At 43.1% G+C, this 19966-nt stretch overlaps 1 protein-coding gene across 2 annotated transcripts in view; it reads left to right on the top strand.

Moving 5' to 3' along the window:
• The window catches only part of GSK3B (glycogen synthase kinase 3 beta), a 245572-nt gene that overhangs the window by 67864 nt on the left and 157742 nt on the right, over window positions 1-19966 (top strand). For both annotated transcript variants that reach the window (XM_090057092.1, XM_090057081.1), the window contains exon 2: window positions 8822-9015. In XM_090057092.1, coding sequence (XP_089913218.1) covers window positions 8822-9015 — 194 coding nt within the window. The remainder of the gene's footprint in view (window positions 1-8821; window positions 9016-19966) is intronic.

Genomic DNA, 19966 nt, shown 5'->3' with positions numbered 1-19966 from the left:
TTTCTTCCAGGTCAGTAATAAAAATGTGAAATAGCACAGGACCAAGAAATGATTTAGTGGAGCTTACAGGAAATGTAAAGCACTTATGGTTATTGGTTTACTATTAATTATAAGTTAAGAAATTACTTGGGTCATATTAACTGGATTACACGGGCTATGTTGACCTGTATTGTTTTAGTTCCTTAATTAAAATATGATGTTGCACAAAGATAAATGGATTACAAATACCTTTGTATATTGCACCAACACTATTACATTTTGCAGCCAAATTTTTTTATCTCATTAAAAAAGTAGTTGGAATTGACAGTGTAGTTTTCATGGATACATGTTGATTAAAAGAGGGCAGTATAATTAAAAGTTCAATATCATCTATTTCGTTACTTTACCTGGGTTTGACATCAGGCTGACACGCCTGGAATTTACATATATTAAATATACCTTTCTAAATATTTAACTCTTCTTTTGCTCCTTTTGTAAAATTTTCTAGTGAATCAAAATGTATTAAAAATCATCATCAGTAATGTTGGGGGCTTCTTGGCCAGCAATTCCAAAAGTGTTAGACTGAAGTTATCTAGACCTGCTTATTTCCACCCCCCACCAGTTGAATTTTTTAGTATCTACTCTAATATCCAACTGCATTTCTGTTGGATGGAAGATGCATCTTCTCCAGCATGCCATGAAGAAGTCTGCATTCTCTTCCTTTTCTGCGTTCTTAGTGACGTGTTGTTTTCATTCAGTAGGGAATTGGTACACTGGAGGTGTTTCATTTTGTTCTAGATATAATACACCATTTCCCCTTGCTCTGTTGGCAATAGATTTCTCTTTGCATACATGATTTCTCTTTTAACTTTTTTTTGGTGCAATTTCTGGCTTTTTTGGGTTCATTTCTATCAGATTCCCTTTTTTCCTCTTCATTTATGTTGTGGCTTTTAAAATAACTTTCACTTCCCCTCTAAGGAAAGTTTGCCTTCTAGCCATGCTGGAGTTGCATCTTGATGTGTGGCTTTTAGGGCATCTAGTAAAATGTCCTCAAATGGTTCTCAGCTATCATTTTGAGCTTTCTTTTGCTTTTGGCTTGTAATTATTTCCAGTTTTGTGAAATGTGTTTTAACCCACGTGGTTGGGATAGTAATCCCTCTTTATGCACGACAGATGTAGTCAAGTTAGGTTCATTTGTACTTGCACATGCCCTAACTCTCTTTATTTCTCTGATCAGCTCCTTTTGACAAAATGAGCTCCAACATAGAATTTCCCCATGTTGTTTTTAGCTAGTAACTTTTCATCTAGAATTCTTAATTCCAAGAACATTTCAATAAGGATGGCAGGAGATGTCCAGCACATATCCCTTCTACACACAGATGTGTTCCTAAGAAACTGGATCCTTTGCCTTCTGTGATTTGGTGGCTTGTAAGAGATGCAACCTGCTCCCCTATCTGCTTTCATTAGCTTAACCTTGAAAAAATGGTTAGTGGCTCAAAATAAGGCTAGTCTTTTGACAAGCATTCCAGTCTATTTTGCCTACCTGATCTTTCTGAAATTTGGTTATGATCCAGCTATGCATATCTTTCCTAAAGATGCGAGTAATATTAGCTTGGTTAGACTTACAAATGGGCAGTACTAATTCCTCCTGTTTTATTACCTATACTCTTAGCATTAGTGTGTAGACCAGCGGTTCCCAGTCTGTGGTACGTGTACCCACCAGTGTTGCGTGTTAACAGACTTATTATAATTACTTTGTGACAAAGATTTGCTGGTGGTATGTAAGGCTGAACTGAAAAATGTGCTGGTGGTACATAAGGTTGTATCATTTTAAGTTGGTGGTTTGCGATCTGTCAGTTTGGGAAACCACTAGTGTAGACCATTATTGTATTTCTTTTCCTCTTGTCTCTTAGTGCTGTTGTTAATATTGATCTTGACCTTGTGCTAATTCAATGGTTATCCGTTTGCCTGACTCCTGGTTTGAAGTTTTCCTGACTAGTCTAGCTAGTCTGTTCTGAGATGGAGGTCATTCAGACAATTGTCTCCTTTCCTTAATAGAAAATGACTCGTGCTCCGCAACACTGGAACCATGTGCAGTGTCAGATGTACCCGATATAGGGTAAAAACTACTACTTTTTGGTGCCTTTGGCTCACAGGATTGAAAGGAATCTCTCAGAGAAAATATTGCTTGCCTTTAGTAAACTTGGGAGCATGATTAAAATAGTATGTGCTTTGAGAGAGATCATGTGAAGCATTGTTGTTATTGCTTTATCTGTACTGGTTTGCCATTGTCTCCTGGAAGTCCTGTTGATCCATTTAGGCTGCGTGTCATTTGTTATACTCTTTATGCTCATGTCCTAATTCTAATAAATAATGTGTATTCATATATTAATGGTTAATTTTCATATATTTGTAAAGATAAAGATCTCTTTATTTGTGTCATTTTAAATTGTAAACCAAGCACTCAGTATTAAGTTTATTTCTGTTAAGTTGACAACATAAGTATTACTCTGTGATGCTGGGAGTAAAAGCATACCAGGAAGATAAGTCTAAACCAGGGGTGGGCAAAAAGCGGCCCACGGGCCAGATGCAGCCTGCCAGGCCATTCTATCTGGCCTGCAGGGCCCCTAAAAAATTTAGAAAATTAATATTTATCTGCCCCTAGCTGCCTGTCATGGGGCCCTCCAATGGCTTGCCAAAACTCAGTAAGCAGCCCTCCACCTGAAATAATTGCTCGCCCCCGGTCTAAGCAGACTATATCCTGGTTTTGCCCAGCAATCGTATTCTTGACCAGGGTCTGGCTAGTACAAGAGCTTTTGTGTTTTGACTTGAGGAGTTTCTGAAATGCTTTGTTCAAAAGTATAGGGCACTTTTACACATGCTCCCAATGTGGTGTGGGGCACTTTTTTATTAGCGAGGTGTGCTAATTAAAAGTGCCTATGTGTCATGTATATCAGTGTGCCTCTGTGCTGAGAAAATGGTGGCGGTGTGCTTTTTAAAGCATATTGAACATGTTTTAGAGTGCACTGCCACCATTTTCTCACTGTGGAAGTACGCTGCACTGCTGATGCATATAACGTGAAGCTGCCAGTGTGCGTCAATTTTACTGGATTAATTGAGTCTGTTCCCAGTGCGTTGGAGCAGTTGCCCTGCATGTGTGTAAGTGCCCAGAATCCAGGCTTTGTTCCTGTGCACCAGCAGGAACAGAGCCTGGACACAAGCATGGAAAATCTGTAAGAGTTTGAAGGGCAAAGCATCTTATTGGTTAACTTGTTACAGGTGAGTAGGCTGCAGACATTGAAGCATTTAGGTGCGTTGAGATGGCTTGATTGAATGCTTTATTGCTATTAACTGATCTTCCTAATTGTCATGTTCACTAAGGTAATTCACTGTGGTCACGTCTCTGGAACCCTTAACCAGTAGTCAACAGCCTGCATTTTTCACATAAAATGGGCGCACAGTTTTCTGATCTGGACGAGATTACTAGGTGAACAGTGGTGTGTTAGTTTTTTACTGTTCACATTTTGAAGGCTGTCTTCAGTCATGTAAACTTAACGCTGCAGTTAGATGAAAACTTAGATTTTGTGATAGAGTTATGCAGCAGTTTCCAAAAGGCAATTATTACGTGGACAGTTGTGTGTGTAGTCGCATAATTTTGGAGTCTGACCACATTTCCTGCAGGAAGCCTTGTAGGGAGTCTAATTGTCTGCCCAGATGCTTACCGGGGATAATAGGCGGTAGCAATAACCTTGACCTGAAGGAGACTGGATTGCTTCCCTCCATGCTTTCTCCTCTTCCCCATGATGCCGAGTCACTAGTTTGGGTTCAGGGGCAGCACTGAGTCCATTTGAAATAAGACAGTATAACATTAACCTTAATTGTCCAGAGTTTTGTGTGAGTTTTTGCATTCATTTGATACTTGGGGATGGGAAGAAATATCAGTCCTATTTGGTGACTTGCTCCTGTCTATACCTGTAGAGAAAATGTACAATATGTACTCCTAATGCAGCTTTCAGAACCTGGTTGAGTCCTTCAAAAGCAAACTGTGTTCTAAGGGAACAGCTCAGTTGAGGGCATTTAAATATGTTGCGTCTTTACATTCTTTTGAGTTTGTTGCTTAATGTTGAATCAACTGAACCGAAACTAAAATTCAAGTTGGAAGTGTAAGCATTTGAGTTCAGACTCTTAGAAAAATTAGTGATGTGAAAATGTATGCTCCCCACCCCTATTGAGCATCAGGAAGGTTGGAGGCAGGATTGAAGAGAATTCTGTCTAATGATGGCATGGTCAGTATGGACAGGAGTCATGGGGCTGCTTGCCAGGGTCTCTAAGCATTTCTAATCGGCACAAGTGAATATGCATAAACAAAGGATAATGGAAGGAAAAAGGAAGGTGATGTAGCAATCCCAGGGAAAACCTGAAGGAGGTGTCATGACTGGAATTATTAGGAAAGAACAGTCACATCCCAAGGTTTCCAGGGAAAGTTAATTTATTGGATGTTTGCGAGATGTCAACATAAGGTGAAGCACTATGAAAAAGACTTGGACTTTGCCCTTCAATTTAGAAAGGAAGCAGTCTTCAGTGACTTGAATAAGGATGTAAGTTAGTGGAGAGGATGGAAGCAGGATTAGAAGAATCAGAGTAACGTAAGTGACAGCCGTAAATAAGCATGACTTAGCTTAGAGATGGTGCAGTGCAAGGCTGAGGACACTTTCTGGGATTGCATGTGCAGAGAGGAAGGATCCTAAGATGTTTTAGGAGGGTGTGGTAGTTGAAATATAGTGAGACTGAAAAAGGAAGTCATTGAAGGTCAGACTTTGGCAAGTGGGTGGAGTTTGGACAGAAACTTGAATTTAGACATACTCGTAGCACAGAAGTTAAGATGACGAAGTCAAAGCAGGAAAAGAACAAGTGAGGGATTTTGCTAAGTTGGACTTTTTTTTTCAGATAATGAAGAGGAGAAAGGAGGAAGAGCATTTTCACATAGCTGATGGGGAAACCCCAGCTATGAAAGCATAAATCAGAATAGTAAGACTACTGGGGTTTCCTCCAGTGCTAATTGGAGAGGATTCTGACAGATAGCCAGATCAGCCTCTTAGTCTTTCTACCTTAAAATAAATTTTATCAGCTGTATTTCCCATTCTTTTAGCTACTGCTTAAAAGTGTTTATAAAGCATGCCATGGAGTTTGTGACTGAGCCACTAATAGACATCTGCATCCGGTACGGTATTGATGTGAGGAAATGTATTTCAGCAAAGACTAAAAGAAATCAGCTTTTCATATGGCAAATACTTGGCAAATTAAGTTTCTTCAAAGCTTTTATTTTTGTGCCTGAACCTCAGACATGTTCCCTTAATAATAACTGCTATTCAAATTTGTCTCTTCTTTCGTGTGAGTTTTACAACAGAGCAGCCACTCAAGAATGTGTTGTTTGTTTTGGGTTTTTTAAAGCTGTTGTGAATTGGGTTAAAGTTTACCCCAAAAAGATTGACAAATGTTGTTTAAAGGTTAAACGGTAAAATAAGACTCACTAAGTTCCCACTAGAGGATTGTAAAATGGGCTGGAGTACCATTTAGAAGCTAGAAAACAATAGCCACAGTCAGGAGCTTGAACGGGAGTTGGGGATTTAGGATTTTCCAGTTTAGTCTTTGACTTCGAAATAACTTTGACATCAGTAAAATGCATGTCATACTTCAATATATTAAATCTCCATACATTGCTGAAGTGCTTTGAGTCCTTCAGATAAAAGGAACTATAGAAGTGCAGAGCTTTATAATGATAGAACAGTTCCCATTTCACATCTGTGCACCTGTGCAGGATGTTGGAGAGCCTATTTGCATAGCTGTAGTTTGATTGATTGATTTATTATTATTATTTTTTTTTTTTTGCATGGGGCTCCTGTGCAAGGCCTATTCCAGTTCAGTTCATTTGGGTTTTATTTTAGTTGGCTTACTGATGTACTAGAAACCAACTTATTTCATGCAAATATACTGTTACGGGCTCTTTGGACTGATGTTAGAGATGCTTTTAAGTTTTCTTAGCATTTGATGTTTTGTTCCTTCCTGTCTCAGCTTTTCAATAGAAATATTTTCTTAAGTATTTTACTTCTGTTGTAGACATTTCACATTCAAAGGTATTGAAGTATTGTGTGCTTCCTGGACAATTGTCCCCATGGGGTATGAGCATATAACAGTTGACTCAGTTAGAAAGTACAACAAATCCAAGTGAAGTGTTAGGTTTCTTATTAAGGCAAAGTTTGCTGTATAGCTACTTTTTACTACTAGGAGTTGCAGCTGGGAAAGCAAAGTGGTGCTTGTAAAAGCTGCTCTTTCCTTAGTAGTTTCTTGTAGCAAGATCAAGCCCCAGAGTGGCTGTGATGCCCCTGGTGGCTCTGTGATTTCTGTCAGGTTCTGGCTCTCCAGGTACCCTCACTTCCCCCCCACCCCTTGCTTGCCATGCCTTGCTGATAGTATTTGATTGGGAGAAAGGGAGGCTGCCCCCAGCATCCCAAAGTGAGCCTGTGTCTACTACCCATCTGTTGGCTCCACCCAAACCCTGCTGATCCCTGCCTTGCCCTCAGGTGCTGGTTGGGGCGCTCTGTGCTCCAAGTTGACTTAAGGGATAATTCCATGGTCTCCAACTTCCCCTACAGCTACACCCATATGTTGCAGATGTTACTCTTCATCACTTGGGTGGGGTACTTTGCCCCAAACTAAATGCCAGGTCACCTCAGGCCTCTTTACCCTCACTGGGGCCCTTCGGACTCTGGTTTTACCCCTCTCAGGCCCCTGGCTGTAGTTCTTGCTTTCTCAGATTCCTCACCCATCTTGGGATTCAGGTGTCTGGCCCTGGATTTTAGCTTCTCGGGCTTCTTGCCCCTTTTTTGGGCTATGGCCTTAACCCTCCCAGCTTCAGACCTTCTCTACCATTTTCCTAATTGTGCCTATCTGCATCTTGAATCCAGCCCTTGGCAGGGCTCAAAACCCCACATGCCCTTTGGGAATCTTGTGAACTCCTCTCCTGTTAGTCTTGCTCCCCTGGTATAAATCAAAACAAAAAAAAAAAAAGCAAGCAACCACCTAACATACTACCTCCTTCCTCCCAGCAAACATATAGGAAAAGGAGACAGTGCGCTATTGCTTTAAATATTAACCCTCTTCATACTGGGTCTTACTTCTCTACAAGCATCAGCTCCTTGCTTTCAGGTCCCAAGGCAGCTCAGGTATCAGTCCAGTGCTTCCCTTACAGCCATCTGGCTGCAAAGCTCTTCTCCCTGTGGTCTGCAGGACCAGACTGCTGAATTTGCTCTGGCCTTCTACGTTGTAGTGTTGCAAAACTTTAGCCAGTTCCTCTCTAAATAAGTTGCTTCTACTACAAAATCTGAATAGCATGGTTTGAACAATATCTCTGGTACACCCTAGCCTCTGAGCAGAGGCAAGAAATGCTGTCACAAGCTGTCCATTTCCGGAGGAATTGGTTTTGTGATGCTTATTTGTTGTTTTTAATTGCCATTAATAACTTTTGTCATGATGATAATGATATTTAGACCTAACTTTGCCATCTCTGTTTCATTGTTCGTTTTTCTTTTCTTCCCAGGCTTTGCTCCATTTCTTTCTTTTCAGGAACAAATCGTATCTGCTGCCTCTCTTCTGTTTCCCAGTAACCCCTTATCTGTTTTCTTTCTGCCTGTGTGTTTTCTAACTTATTTGGTCTTCTCTACTTCCTCTTGAAATGCATCTCTGTGTCCCTCACCTTTCTGCAAGCTCTTTCAGGCAAGAACCTGTCTTCTGCACATTTCACATCAAGTGACTAGCACCCTTGTATGATAAAGCTTTATTTAAAAAAAAAAAAAAAAAAAAAAAGCAAACGAAAACCAGACTTTCATCCACCACCTCTCCTTTGTCAACTTGAAAAAGCACACAATATCTAATAGAGGATTAAATCAGGGGCAGGCAGTTATTTCAGGCTGAGGGCCACTTACTGAGTTTTGGCAAGCCATCAAGGGCCGCATGACAGGCAGCTAGGGGCAGATAAATACTAATTTTCCAAACTTTCCGCCCCCCCCCCCCCCCCCCCAAAAAAAAAAAAAAAAAGAAAAGAAAGAAAAAAGAGCCAGGTCCCAGTGTAATTGAGCCAGTGTAAAGGTTTGGCTAAGGTAGACATCATTACAATAAGGTACAATTTTGTTGGAGATAGAATTCTGTTTGGTTTTGAACAGCTGCCACCTGGTGCATTCTCCTAAACTACCTTTTCTTTCTGTGGGAGGTAACTTGCATGAATTCAGTGAAATTTGTTCTGGTTACCGAGGGGTGAACGCCCAGTGAAGATATGGCTGTGGACTTGTAAAGGGCTGCAGCCTTAACTATGTTGTCATGATATATGCCCTGAGCTGTATGCTAGGTGCTTATATAAAGAGATCTTGCTCTACTGGGAAGGCTGTTGGTTTGATTGCTGTAATTACAGTAACATATCAGAAAGTGGATTGAGTCTTATTTTAATAATATAAATCATTAAATGCGTAGTACCACTCAAATTGATGGAAGAGAGAAAAAATGGTAATTTTGCTATGCTGCAGACATGCCAGAGTTGGGAATTGTTGAGTTTTAAAAGGGGGACATTTTCTTTTAAATACAGTATAAACTAAAATACCTTTGCTAAATGTGTTGCAAGAAATAGGCAGCATGTTAAATCTTTGTTTGCATGCCATCTTTTTTTCTTTTTCCTTCCTGTCAAATACATGTGGTTGAAAATGAGTATTTATATACTTGTCTATTAAAGTGTGCTGTATGTTTGTGTTTATGGGTGTACATCAACTTAATTCCATGTTCTTTGCTTACACAGGAGACAAAGATGGCAGCAAAGTGACTACAGTTGTAGCAACTCCTGGACAAGGGCCAGACCGACCACAAGAAGTTAGCTATACGGACACCAAGGTGATTGGCAACGGATCTTTTGGTGTTGTGTATCAAGCCAAACTCTGCGATTCAGGAGAGCTTGTGGCCATCAAGAAAGTGCTGCAGGACAAAAGATTTAAGGTGAGGCTTGCATATAGCGTTGACTGTTCTGTAAGGATCTAGTTGTATTCTTATCTGCTTCCTCTTTCCAGTAGCAAATCCTTCGCAGACACACTTTCTGTTGGGTTGCACAGACATGAGCACTAAAACTTGAATTTCTCATTCTAATTGTTTTTTGTGCAAATGCGAAATGAGAAGTTTTGAAATTGTAACGTCATTTCCTGGCCTTGGGTTGGGCTCCAGTGGCAAACAATTAACTAGGGAAAATAGGAAAAAACTTTTGTTGAACTTTATTCTTTCTCTCTGACATAAGGAGACTGCTTTAATAATTAGTAGTGAATGTTCAAGGGGGATGGGTAGAGACCTTCAGACTTTGTTCAGGGTAGCTTTTATGTATGCAGTGAGGGAGCCTTTAATCCAAGAGAGACCCTGTAGACCAGGGATGGGCAATTATTTGGGCCCAAGGGCCCCATGGAGTTTTGATCAGCTGTCATGGGTTGGGTCAGCATCATCGTCAACACCCCTCCCCACCCCCGAACAACTCACCAAAACTTTCTGGAGTGGTGGGGAGCGGTGGAGAAATGTTCACAAGTAGAGAGAGAGGCTGGGATCACATGCCTGAGCCCTTTGGGGTGTGGAGGGGGGGGTCTTCTTGGGCAGTAGGTCCTGGGAGCCTGCTTTGGAGGAGGTGGGGTGTGGTGGGTGCGTGCAGTGGAACTGCCCTGGGTGGTGTGGTCTACTCTGCCCCCACAGTGCTCTGCCTGAGGCTGAGCCCCACCTGCTTGCACTGGGGCAGCATGTGCCACACTCCTGCCAGTGCCTGCAGCCCAGTCTGGTGTTGCTCTGCAACCCCCACCTCCAGCAGCAGCTGTCCTCTCACTCCTGTCGCACCATAGCACACCACAGAAACAAGAGGAGGAGCCGCTGCTGGAGGTGCGGGGCGCAGAGCAGCACTCGGCTGGTTGCAGCTGCCCTGGGCACAGCCTGCTGGAATCTGCTCCTTCCCCAGCACGTGAGGCTCTGGCTTCAGCTCGCTGGAAGGAAGCTGGAAGCTGAAGCTAGAGCCCTGATGTTAGGGCAGGGAGACACCTTGCTGAAGCTGCTTACCCACCCAGAACAGTGTGGTGCGGCATGACACTGCAGCAGGAGCAACTTCTGGTGGGTTGTTCCTGGTGTGGGTGCTACAGCCAGTTGAAGGGTGCTCTGTGTACCCTGCCTCCAGCAGCAGCTCCTGCTCTTGCTCCTGCCCCACTGCGCTGTGCTGCTTCTGACTGGTGTACAGAGCTCTGGTTCCAGAGTCCAACTGCCTTCCACCAGAAGGCAGCTGGGAGCTGAAGCTGGAGCCTTGTGCATTCGGGTGGGAGCTGCCTGGCTGAAACTGCTTGCCTGATGCAGTACAGTGCTACAAGGGCAAGATCAAAAGTGGGGGGCGCAAAGCAGCACCTGGCAGACGCTACATGCTGGCCAGGGCCCAAGCCTGCAAATGCTAGTGGGAACCCAGCACAGGCTGCTCTGGTGCAAGAGGGCAGGGTATGGCTCCATATAAAGTGCTGTGGGGGCAGCTGCGGGCCAGATCCAGTCACCTGGCAGGCCGGATCTGGCCCACAAGCTGTATTTTGCCCACCCCTGCTGTGAACCCAGTGAGTAGGGAATAAGTAATGAGCACAGGGCAGGTTAGCCTAACCAGGAGTTTGGTTTTGGTGGATGTGTATGGGAGGGGGTGGGGCATAAACTGCTAAATGTAAATACTTATTTTGGAGGTTTTAGTAGATGGGAGACTTAATAGCACCTTTCCATGAATAATTAACAGGCCCCAAAAGTTAATCTTTCCCCCCCTACTTGCTTTATATCTACAGAGAGGTAGAAGCCTAAGAGCAGACTAATTGGGATCGGTGCCTTGCAGTATGTTGTGCAAGGTGTAGTATGATTTACTGTGCCTGGTGATCAAGTGGCATACATACAAATGTGGTGTTATATGGCATATACTTATAGCCAGAATTCCTGAATTGGAGGAGCATATCAAGACTACATAGGGACAGAAATACTGCCAGTTGTATTGGCAAAGTTCAGAGAGAAAAATATCTTAAGACCAATGAGAAACAGATGGTGCCTGAAAAAGTCAACTTGGAAAAACAGTTTTCATCTGCAAATTTGGCATCTCTTGATAAAGTTAGTAATACCTCAGATGGCTCTAATGGAACTGTGGGTAGCGCAGGAACTGAACCATTTTTTCTCCCAGTTTGCTCCTGCTCTGTAAACTAGGCATCCTTTTTGGCCTGGCCAGTTTCACTGTGTGGCGGCACTTCCAGTTTCCTGTTTTAGCATGCTGTTGTTCTCATGGGATGCTTTGTGGGAGCTCATGCAGGCATCTCCTCAAAGCCTGAAAGATGGTGCTTATATCACCTAATGGTATCAGCAAACCTCAGGTACTAAGTAAGCAGAGACAGGAGAGCATGCAGAGGAGAGGGGAATGGGAGGATATAGATGTGTACATTTCAGGCACTTACAATAGTTCAAAAGTGCTTTGAAACAGGCAAAGTGACAAAACAGGCATGGAAACTTTTGCATTATTCTTGCATCTTCCAGAGAGTGACATTCCTGAACTTTGCACATGTAATAACTGGTATAGAGAATGCCTGAATGGAAGATGTAATTTGGCTTGAGAGGATGCTGTTCAGTTCCCTCTTCATTTACATTTTCAAGTGAGAAGCCAGTCAACTATTGCTGTTTGCTAACATTGTATGTGTGGGACTTAAATTAGCACATCAGACTAAAATCTCTGCTAAGTTAAATTGTGCAATCCCATGATTTCAGTGGATTTGCATAAGGCCTAAGTCAGAATTGCCCTAGTGCACTAATTTCTGCATGTCAAACCTTCAGATATTATCAGTGGTAATAATTACCTGACCTCTTAATGTTTCCTTATAAATTCATGCAGTAAGCACATTCAGCAGAATGAGTGTTTGTGCAATGCTCTCGAACATGTGCAATACTTTTACAATAAGTTATTCAGCGCAGTGATGGTCCCAGGTTATGCCTTCTGACTCTTCAGTTTCCTTTAAGGAACTTGGAGAAAATGAACACAATGTTTGTATTACCTTTTTACTTTCCTTATTCATTTGGATTCTGATGAGACATGTGAACAGGATCTTGTAATCCTTGTTCTTTTTATTGGCTTCTGCCTAATTGGTTAGGCCAGATGTGCATCAGCACTGCCTTCATCTTATTTCTGAAGGCCTAACAATGTATCTGAACTAGAGGGAAGTAATGGTACATGTGTTTGAAAAGTTTTCTAAATGAGCAAGTTGTTTACATGGCAAGTCTTTCATTCAGCTTGCTTAACATGTTCTCAACTGAATAAGATGCACGGCAAACCCCAAGGGCTTTCAACTTTCTATATTAAACTGAAACCCAAATTCCATCACCCGCTCTAAAAGCTAAGGTCTCAAATTGGGCAGCTTCTCTTGAAATGCTACAGCTTTTAATTTGAAAAAAATATGAGGTGGAAGATTGTGGAACCCTAAGTATGTTGCTGCAATGGTGATGCTCTGGTCGTAGTTTCTAGGGTCGGAAGAGACCTGAGTAGATCATCTAGTCCGACCCCCTGCTGTGGCAGGAAATAATACTGCAGTCAAACGACCCCAGCAAGGTGTTCATCCAACCTCCTCTTAAAAACCCCCAGGGTAGGAGCCAGCACCACTTCTCTTGGAAGTTGGTTCCAAATCCTAGCCGCCCTGACAGTGAAGTAGCGCTTCCTGATATATAGCCTAAACCTGCCCTCTGCCAGCTTGTGACCGTTATTCCTGGTCACTCCTGGCAGTGCTCGGGGGAACAGTGACTCCCCCAATGCCTGCTGATCCCCCCTGACTAGTTTGTAACAGGCCACTAGATCCCCCCTCAGCCTTCTTTTGTGGAGGCTGAACAGGTTCAGGTCTTGTAGGCTCTCCTCATAGGGCCTGCCCTGAAGTCCCCTGATCATGCGAGTGGCCCTCCTCTGGACCCTCTCCATGCTGTCCACATCCCTCTTGAAGTGTGGCGCCCAGAACTGGACACAGTAGTCCAACTGTGGCCTGACCAGTGCCGCATAGAGGGGGAGGATCACCTCCCTGGACCTGCTCGAGATGCATCTGTGGATGCATGACAAGGTACGGTTGGCCTTCCTGACTGCCTCCCCACACTGCCGGCCCATGTTCATCTTGGAGTCAGTGATGACTCCAAGATCCTTTTCTGCCCCCGTGCTGGTCATTGGTTCCTTAGTTGCATCTGTCCCTACTGAAACATAAACTATAGTTTGGGCATCCTAGCTAAAGGAGGAGGTGGTAGTCTCCTAGGAGTCATCAGCTTTTGCTTTTGAGACCACTGGAGAACACAGTATACACTAGATCAGTGGTTCCCAGCCTGTGGCAGGGACAGGCAATTATTTTGGGTAGAGGGCCACTTACTAAGTTCTGGGAAGCCATCGAGGGCTGCATGACAGGCAGCTGGGGGCAGATAAAAAATTTAGAAAATTAATATTTAGGAGCCCCACGGGCTGGATAAAATGGCCTGGCAGGCCACATCCAGCCTGCGGGCCACATTTTGCCCGCCCCTGGCCTATGGGCTGCATGCAGCCCAGTCGGCACACTGCTGTGGCCCATATAACATCCTGTTTAAAAAAACAAACAAAAAAACCCACAAAGACATTTGACAGTGTAGAAATGAGGTATCACAGGATATTGATTTGTATTGCATTACTCTCATAATGGAGACAAAACATTTTTAAATGGATGCACAGGAAGTAAGTTGCATGGTTGCAGCCCACATAACACATTTGAGGGTGTCTGCATATGCTTTTATGCGCATTTGCCTAATGTACATTAAGGCTATTTAGGTGCGTGTCTACACATGCATGTGGTAAGGCACATTAACCCGGCATGTGGACCAGCTTAGGTCTAAAATTAGTCCCAAGTCGGTTGACATGAATGTGCCTTAATGTGTCTGCGTGTACGTTAAGGCACTTTAGCTATTTGTGCTTTAAATTTGATGTCTGTTTTTGCAGGTATCAAATTTAGGCATGAATAACCTAAAATCACCATTTTAAGGCGTGTTAAGGGTGTGCACATGTAGACTTGTGCCCTTAATGCATCTTAAAAATGTCTAATGTGCCTTAAATAGGCACGTGTAGACATGCCCTGAGAGCTGGAAGCATGGCCCTGTATGGCACATAGGTCGAGAACCATTGCTGTAGTCTCCCCTTTGCTCCACTGATGGCACTCTTATCTTCCCTGCATTGCTGGCTCAGGTGCAAGGGTCCAAGCTGGAGTCTTGTGCCATGACTACATAGGACATTTTTGGGAAATCTCACCATTTTCTGATGGTACTGTGTAGCTCCACTGTGTTGATAACCTATGGAAACAAATATATTCAGGACTTGAGTGACAATGGAAGATATTTTTACCAGTGCTTATGTAGATGTATTATTTCCAGGATTAGAGAGAGCTGTTATAGAAAAGAGTTGCCATGTCTTTATTAATGCTCCTTTTCTTGTTAGTAGTGGAGATACCTCAGTAGTAGGACAGGGTGTGGAAGAATTTTCTGAAATGTGTAGCACAGGCAATCTTTAGTTGTTTACCTTGTAGAGTAACCCATCTAGCCTGTTGGTTCCATGTATGCATGCTCTGGTTCTTACTCAGTTCCCCAAATCTGAGCTTTTCAGTACAAAACAGTAGTGCTGCTACTGAGGTAGATGGTGTTGGGAAGAAGGCCCCAAATCTATCCTTCTCAAGTGTAGAAAGAAAAGGTACATTTAGGAAGAAGCCAACTGAGAGGGTTAGTGAATGGTGTGTGTTTTCCATTAGTAGATCCATGTAGCGCAGGAAGTTGAGAAGTGCAGTTTTCCAGATTACTAATGCTAACATGAACATTGGGGATTGTGGTTGGAATTGCTGGGAGCAGCATGTTTCTCAGGCTAATTTGTCAGATTAGTTCAGGAAGCAGGAAAGCCCTTTCTCCTTCTGTCCATTTGAGAACTCTTGCTGAAGCGGTCTTACATTGTGTAAGTACATGGCAGGCCATATATTGAGGGCACTGGGAAATGACGGGTTTCACTTAACAACTAAGATGATGTATAGAAAGCTTCAGGGTGAGAACTGGAAGCAAAATATGTATTGACTTCTGTAGGATTGTAAAGATTTTTCTTCAGAGTAGCATTAAATGTCAGTGTTGATTGGCCTTGTAGGGAAATAATGAAGTAATATAATGACATTGTTGGTTGTAGGGTGAACAAAGGAGAGTTTGGGAACAAATGTTTCCCACTGCATTCTCAAATGCTGGTTGTAATTTCTCTCCACTTTTCTCATCTTGATAATGGGGGAGGTCATGGGGGCTAAATTCTAGCATGCGGTGCTGCTGGGTGCTATTATCAAACTAGAGCACCAGATGCCAGTATCTTCTGTGTTTGGGCCTTGCCTCCAAGGTAAGGGTTATAGCTGCAGTCACTTCACTTTGTTCAAATTAGGTGCTGCCTTAGCTGTTCTTTATTGGGTAGAGTTTGAACACTTCAGGTTTAGTGGAGTCATTCCTGTCCTGCTGTCTTCAGCAGGGCTTGAAGACTTGCAGATACTCATGCTTTTTTGTTGCTGCTCGTTTGAAGTAAATACTTAGTCTGGCAATGCTGGCTGTTTTGCAGGGTTTACCAAGTCCCGCAGGGTGATTAGACATGTCTGTATGCCTCCAACATGCTGGAATAACAGCCTCTGTTCAACAAATTTTGGATGTGCACAGATGCATTTAACTTATATTCATCTCAAGTGTTTTCATCCTTACCTTTTGTGTGTAGGCCCTTGAGAGATGGCCTGATTTCTCTCTATCTCAGTAATATTAATTCGCCTAAGCTGTAGTTCTGTTTGCTTATTTTTCAGTGGATTTAAGTTCATGGAACAGGTCGGATGTATTGCTCTCTAAGTCTAAAATGCAATGAAATGCTAATTGGTATACTTGCCAAAAGATCAGCATTCAGACTAAGAATGCTCATTCCTGTCATTTTGTGTGCATCGTGCAGGCATGAAAAAAACCAGTTACTAAAATGATCTTCCAGTTTACTACCAATAGAGAGACCATATGAGGCAAGAAACCTTTCGTGCTCAAATCTATAATATGCAGGCCATGTCTTTCTTAAGTGACGCTGTTTAGGGAAATTGATTAGGCATTAAGCTTCTGGCCATCAGGGTGGGCCTCAAATGGGAAAAAAATGAACAAACTTGTGTTCTAGAATGTAGATCCTGCACATCCAAATTGATAGACGACTTGCCAGATGTGACTTGCAATGATGGGTTACTGATACTTGCATTACAACAGCAATTTTAAATTTTAAATTAACACAAGTCTCTTGTGGTGCTTTGAAGAGTATCAGGCAGTACTGGCAGGTCTCCAGGACAATCAGGTTTCACAGATGAGGACCTTTAAAAGCTTCAATCCTTGAAGGTTCACTTCCGGGAACTAACAACCCAAGTACCTCAACACTCTTGATTTGGTTTTACTGCATGTTCTTACAGCTGTGGTAAAAAGGTTGGTGTCCATTTGAAGTGGTTTCAGCCTTAAGTGGAAGTATGATGATGCACCTGCTGTAGTCCTTTTAGCATGGACAGTGGGCTATTTGCTATCCTGCTCTTCTTTGTTTTCCATTAACTAAGTAGCAGTGGCTGTCTCCATAAAGTTGCCCTTCTGCATGCCATAAAATTTCAGTATGAATTTCTGAAGGTTATAGGCTAATAAAGCAACCTGGTAGTAAAATCGCCTGCTGTTCTCTGGGGTCAGATGTTTCTTAAAAAACATACTCTGCTTCAAATCCCATCTAGAACACACACGGTTGTTTAAGTAGGAAAGGATCTTTTTCAAAATAGTCTGAATGTATAGTTATGCTAGCTTAATTATATAGTCTTAGATCACTGCAAGTGAGGGTGGAAATTGTATACAAGGATGTTGGGTAAAATTCTCGAAAGCTCTAAGTCTCATTCTCCAAAGAGATTAGGCATGGAGGAATGAGTCTTGCTAACCTTTTAATCAGACCAGACTTCTAAATCAGCAATGTCAAAAATCTGGCCCATGGGCTGGAGCTCTTCCATCCAGTCTGGCTGGCTACTGCTGAGCTACTGGAGGTTGGGAGTGAAGTCATGTAGGGGTTGGGTCTACTGCAGCATTTGTGGCTACTGGGTGGTGTTGGACATGGTCATCAGGAGCAAGGGCTGTGCTACCACAGATCCAGTCACTCTACAGTTGCTTCACCTGCCACCCTGCTGAACTATCACAGTTTCAGCTGCTCACCCCATGGTTCAGATCCAGGAGTAGTCCTGTGGTCTGGATCCAGCCCAGAGCTTGGGGTAAGATTGACACCCGTATTCTGAAACATTTAGGCCAGTGGTCATCAACCTTTTTGAACTTGAGGCACCTCTGTTTGCACTTAAGGCACTCCCCATAACTTTTGAGAATTGAGTGGCATCCAATTTTCAGAAACTAATTTCTATATTTCCAGCTTACTTCCTTGCAGAGGGGCTGAGCAGTAGGTGTGGTTGATCTGCTAGGCAGGGACAAACCTCATCATGTACTTACTGCTTATTTCCTTACACATTGCTTATCTCCTTGCACCTCAGTCACCTTTCAAAGGATCTTACAGCATGCTGGTTGATAATCATTGTTTTAAACATTTAGAAAGATACTGGGTAAACTTCTGAATTTATGTGCAGCTGCTGCCCTGAGAGACATTCTTCCCTTTTTATGGTCCATGGCTGTTCTGTGCTTACTCTGATCCTTTCAGGAGGATAGTCAATCAACTGGCCCTAAAGCAGAGTGAGGCTTTCAATAGGTGTGACTGGAATGCTCATAATTCTGGCTCCTACCCTTGGGTCTTTAAGATGGAGCTAGATGAACACGTTGCTGGGGTCGTTTGACCCCAATACTCTTTCCTGTCATGGCAGGGGGTTGGACTCGATCTGCTCAGGTCCCTTCCGACCCTACAAACTATGAAACTATAATGGGTCGTGCCTGCCTCTGCTTAGCATGGATGGTAGATGGAATTATGATTCAAGTCAGCTGGGTTCCTAGGAGCTGTGTGCCAGTTTCTGCTGCTGCAGTCTGTTGGAATGGCCAGTGCAAAATAGGATGAACCAGACAAGCTAATAGATTTTTCTCTCCTCATTTCTCCTTGCCAAGCTTGACATTGACATTTGATTGCGTTTCCCGTGCCTGCAGACTGATGCACAATAGGGTGTTTCAGTGATCAGCCCTCTAGGGTCGTCTTGCTGTGGTTGTAGTTTTGGAGTTGGCTTATTTCCAGCAGTGTGAACAGGACTGTATGATGTGATCAGTAGAATTTATCAAAGCAACCTGCTTTTCTTTGCCTCAGCTCTACACAAGGCCTAGGAGGCCCCTTTTTGGATTTCAGTGATGTGTTACACAAGCAGCTCTTAGACACCCATTCTCACATCTCCATAGCCCTGTTGTGAGGGAGCCAGTGGAAGCCAGATAAGTTATCCATAGTGAGGTTTGCTTTTCCTTACAGGGGCCCAGAGCTTGGGTATGGCTTCTACAGGACCAGTGCCCCAGGCCCATAGCGTCCTTAACGAATCCGGGAAGTTTTAATAGAGGCTGCATCTACTAAATTGAACCTGTGACTTTTTTTCCCCTGAATGATTTTTGCTCCTGTTGAACAGACAAGTGCTGTTTTCAGTAGCTTAATTTCCATGTGAGAGAGGAATGTTTCACTTCTCTGGAAATGAGCATTCATATAAAGGCAGATGAAATGGTCTAATCTCAGCAGTTGGTTTAACCACAGGGACCTCCTGGCTGAGGTGGAGGCAGCTGTGGAATGTAAGACTGCAGAACAGGATGTGACTTCACCTGGAAGCAGCAGCGGCATCCTTCTTCTCTTCGCCTTTAGGGACTTGCTGAGCCTTTGGAGCTACTTGACCCACTGCCCTTAAGATGTTGACTCTATAGGAAAGATTGTGATGGCAGTGGCAATTTCTAAGAAAGGGTACATGCCTTTTACTTTAGTGTCCCAAACTCCACTAGTGCATCCCAGCTGGTGTAATGTGATATTCTGTGCTCAAATCACAAGCTTAGAAAGACGATTGAAAATACTTGCCTCCTACAGATCAAGGAACCCTAAAACAGCATAGCAAGGACGTATAGGCATCTGTCTCAAAAACTTTTCAAAAACATTGTTTTACTATTTTCTTGTCCTTGCCTGAAGGATTGGAGTTCTTGTTATGGATCAGAGCTACTGGATCAGACCCTGAAGATCAGAGATGCCTTGGCATCTGTTCAGTATATTTCTTTATGCTTGAAAGAGCCAGCAAGGGTTGTGTAGCCAGTTCCAGATTCTTACCTCAAGCATGGGGTGTATTTGTTGCACACAGACCAAATCTGAAGTTTGTGCTGTTTGGCTTAGCCAGAATGCTGCAGGCGTTTGTCAAAATAATGGTGTTTCCCACAGCACTACTTGGAGAGTCTTGTCTGTCCATTACTTTGACTAGCTTCTCTGACCCAGTGCTTTTGGCTTGGGTTGCAACTAGATGCCTCCTTCTGAAGCAAGAAAGAGAAGGGTCAGCAAACTCTGAGCTCCAAACCTTGAATATCTGTGCGGCCCTATTGACAATGACTTGAGGAAAGTATTGCTGACAGGGCCAGATCCATCTGTGCTTCCCTTCCTGGCAAGCTTTAACCTAGATAATGTAATAGGATATGCATGAAAGGGAATAGTCTTGGTACTGGTGTAGCAGAAAATGGGCTACATGTGACATAAGAGGGGTTGTCTCTTGTTTCTGTGTCTCAACATCTACCTGCCGCACTTAGTATGCTGACAGTGTTGCAAGTTATTTTGAAACAGTCTCTGCCAAAAGGGCTAGGTATCAAAGGGTGATGCAATGGAAGCTCTGGTAAAATGCAGCGTGAGTTGTCGGGTTAGCAATTTGGCATGTTGGAAGGGGGGGTGGAG

This window comes from Crocodylus siamensis, chromosome 1 (assembly GCF_052110815.1).
Source record: "Crocodylus siamensis isolate JL-2025a chromosome 1, ASM5211081v1, whole genome shotgun sequence".
NCBI classification, from domain to species: Eukaryota; Metazoa; Chordata; order Crocodylia; family Crocodylidae; genus Crocodylus; species Crocodylus siamensis.
The sequence above is the reverse complement of the archived record's forward strand: the minus strand, read 5'-3'. Positions and strand labels throughout refer to the sequence as shown.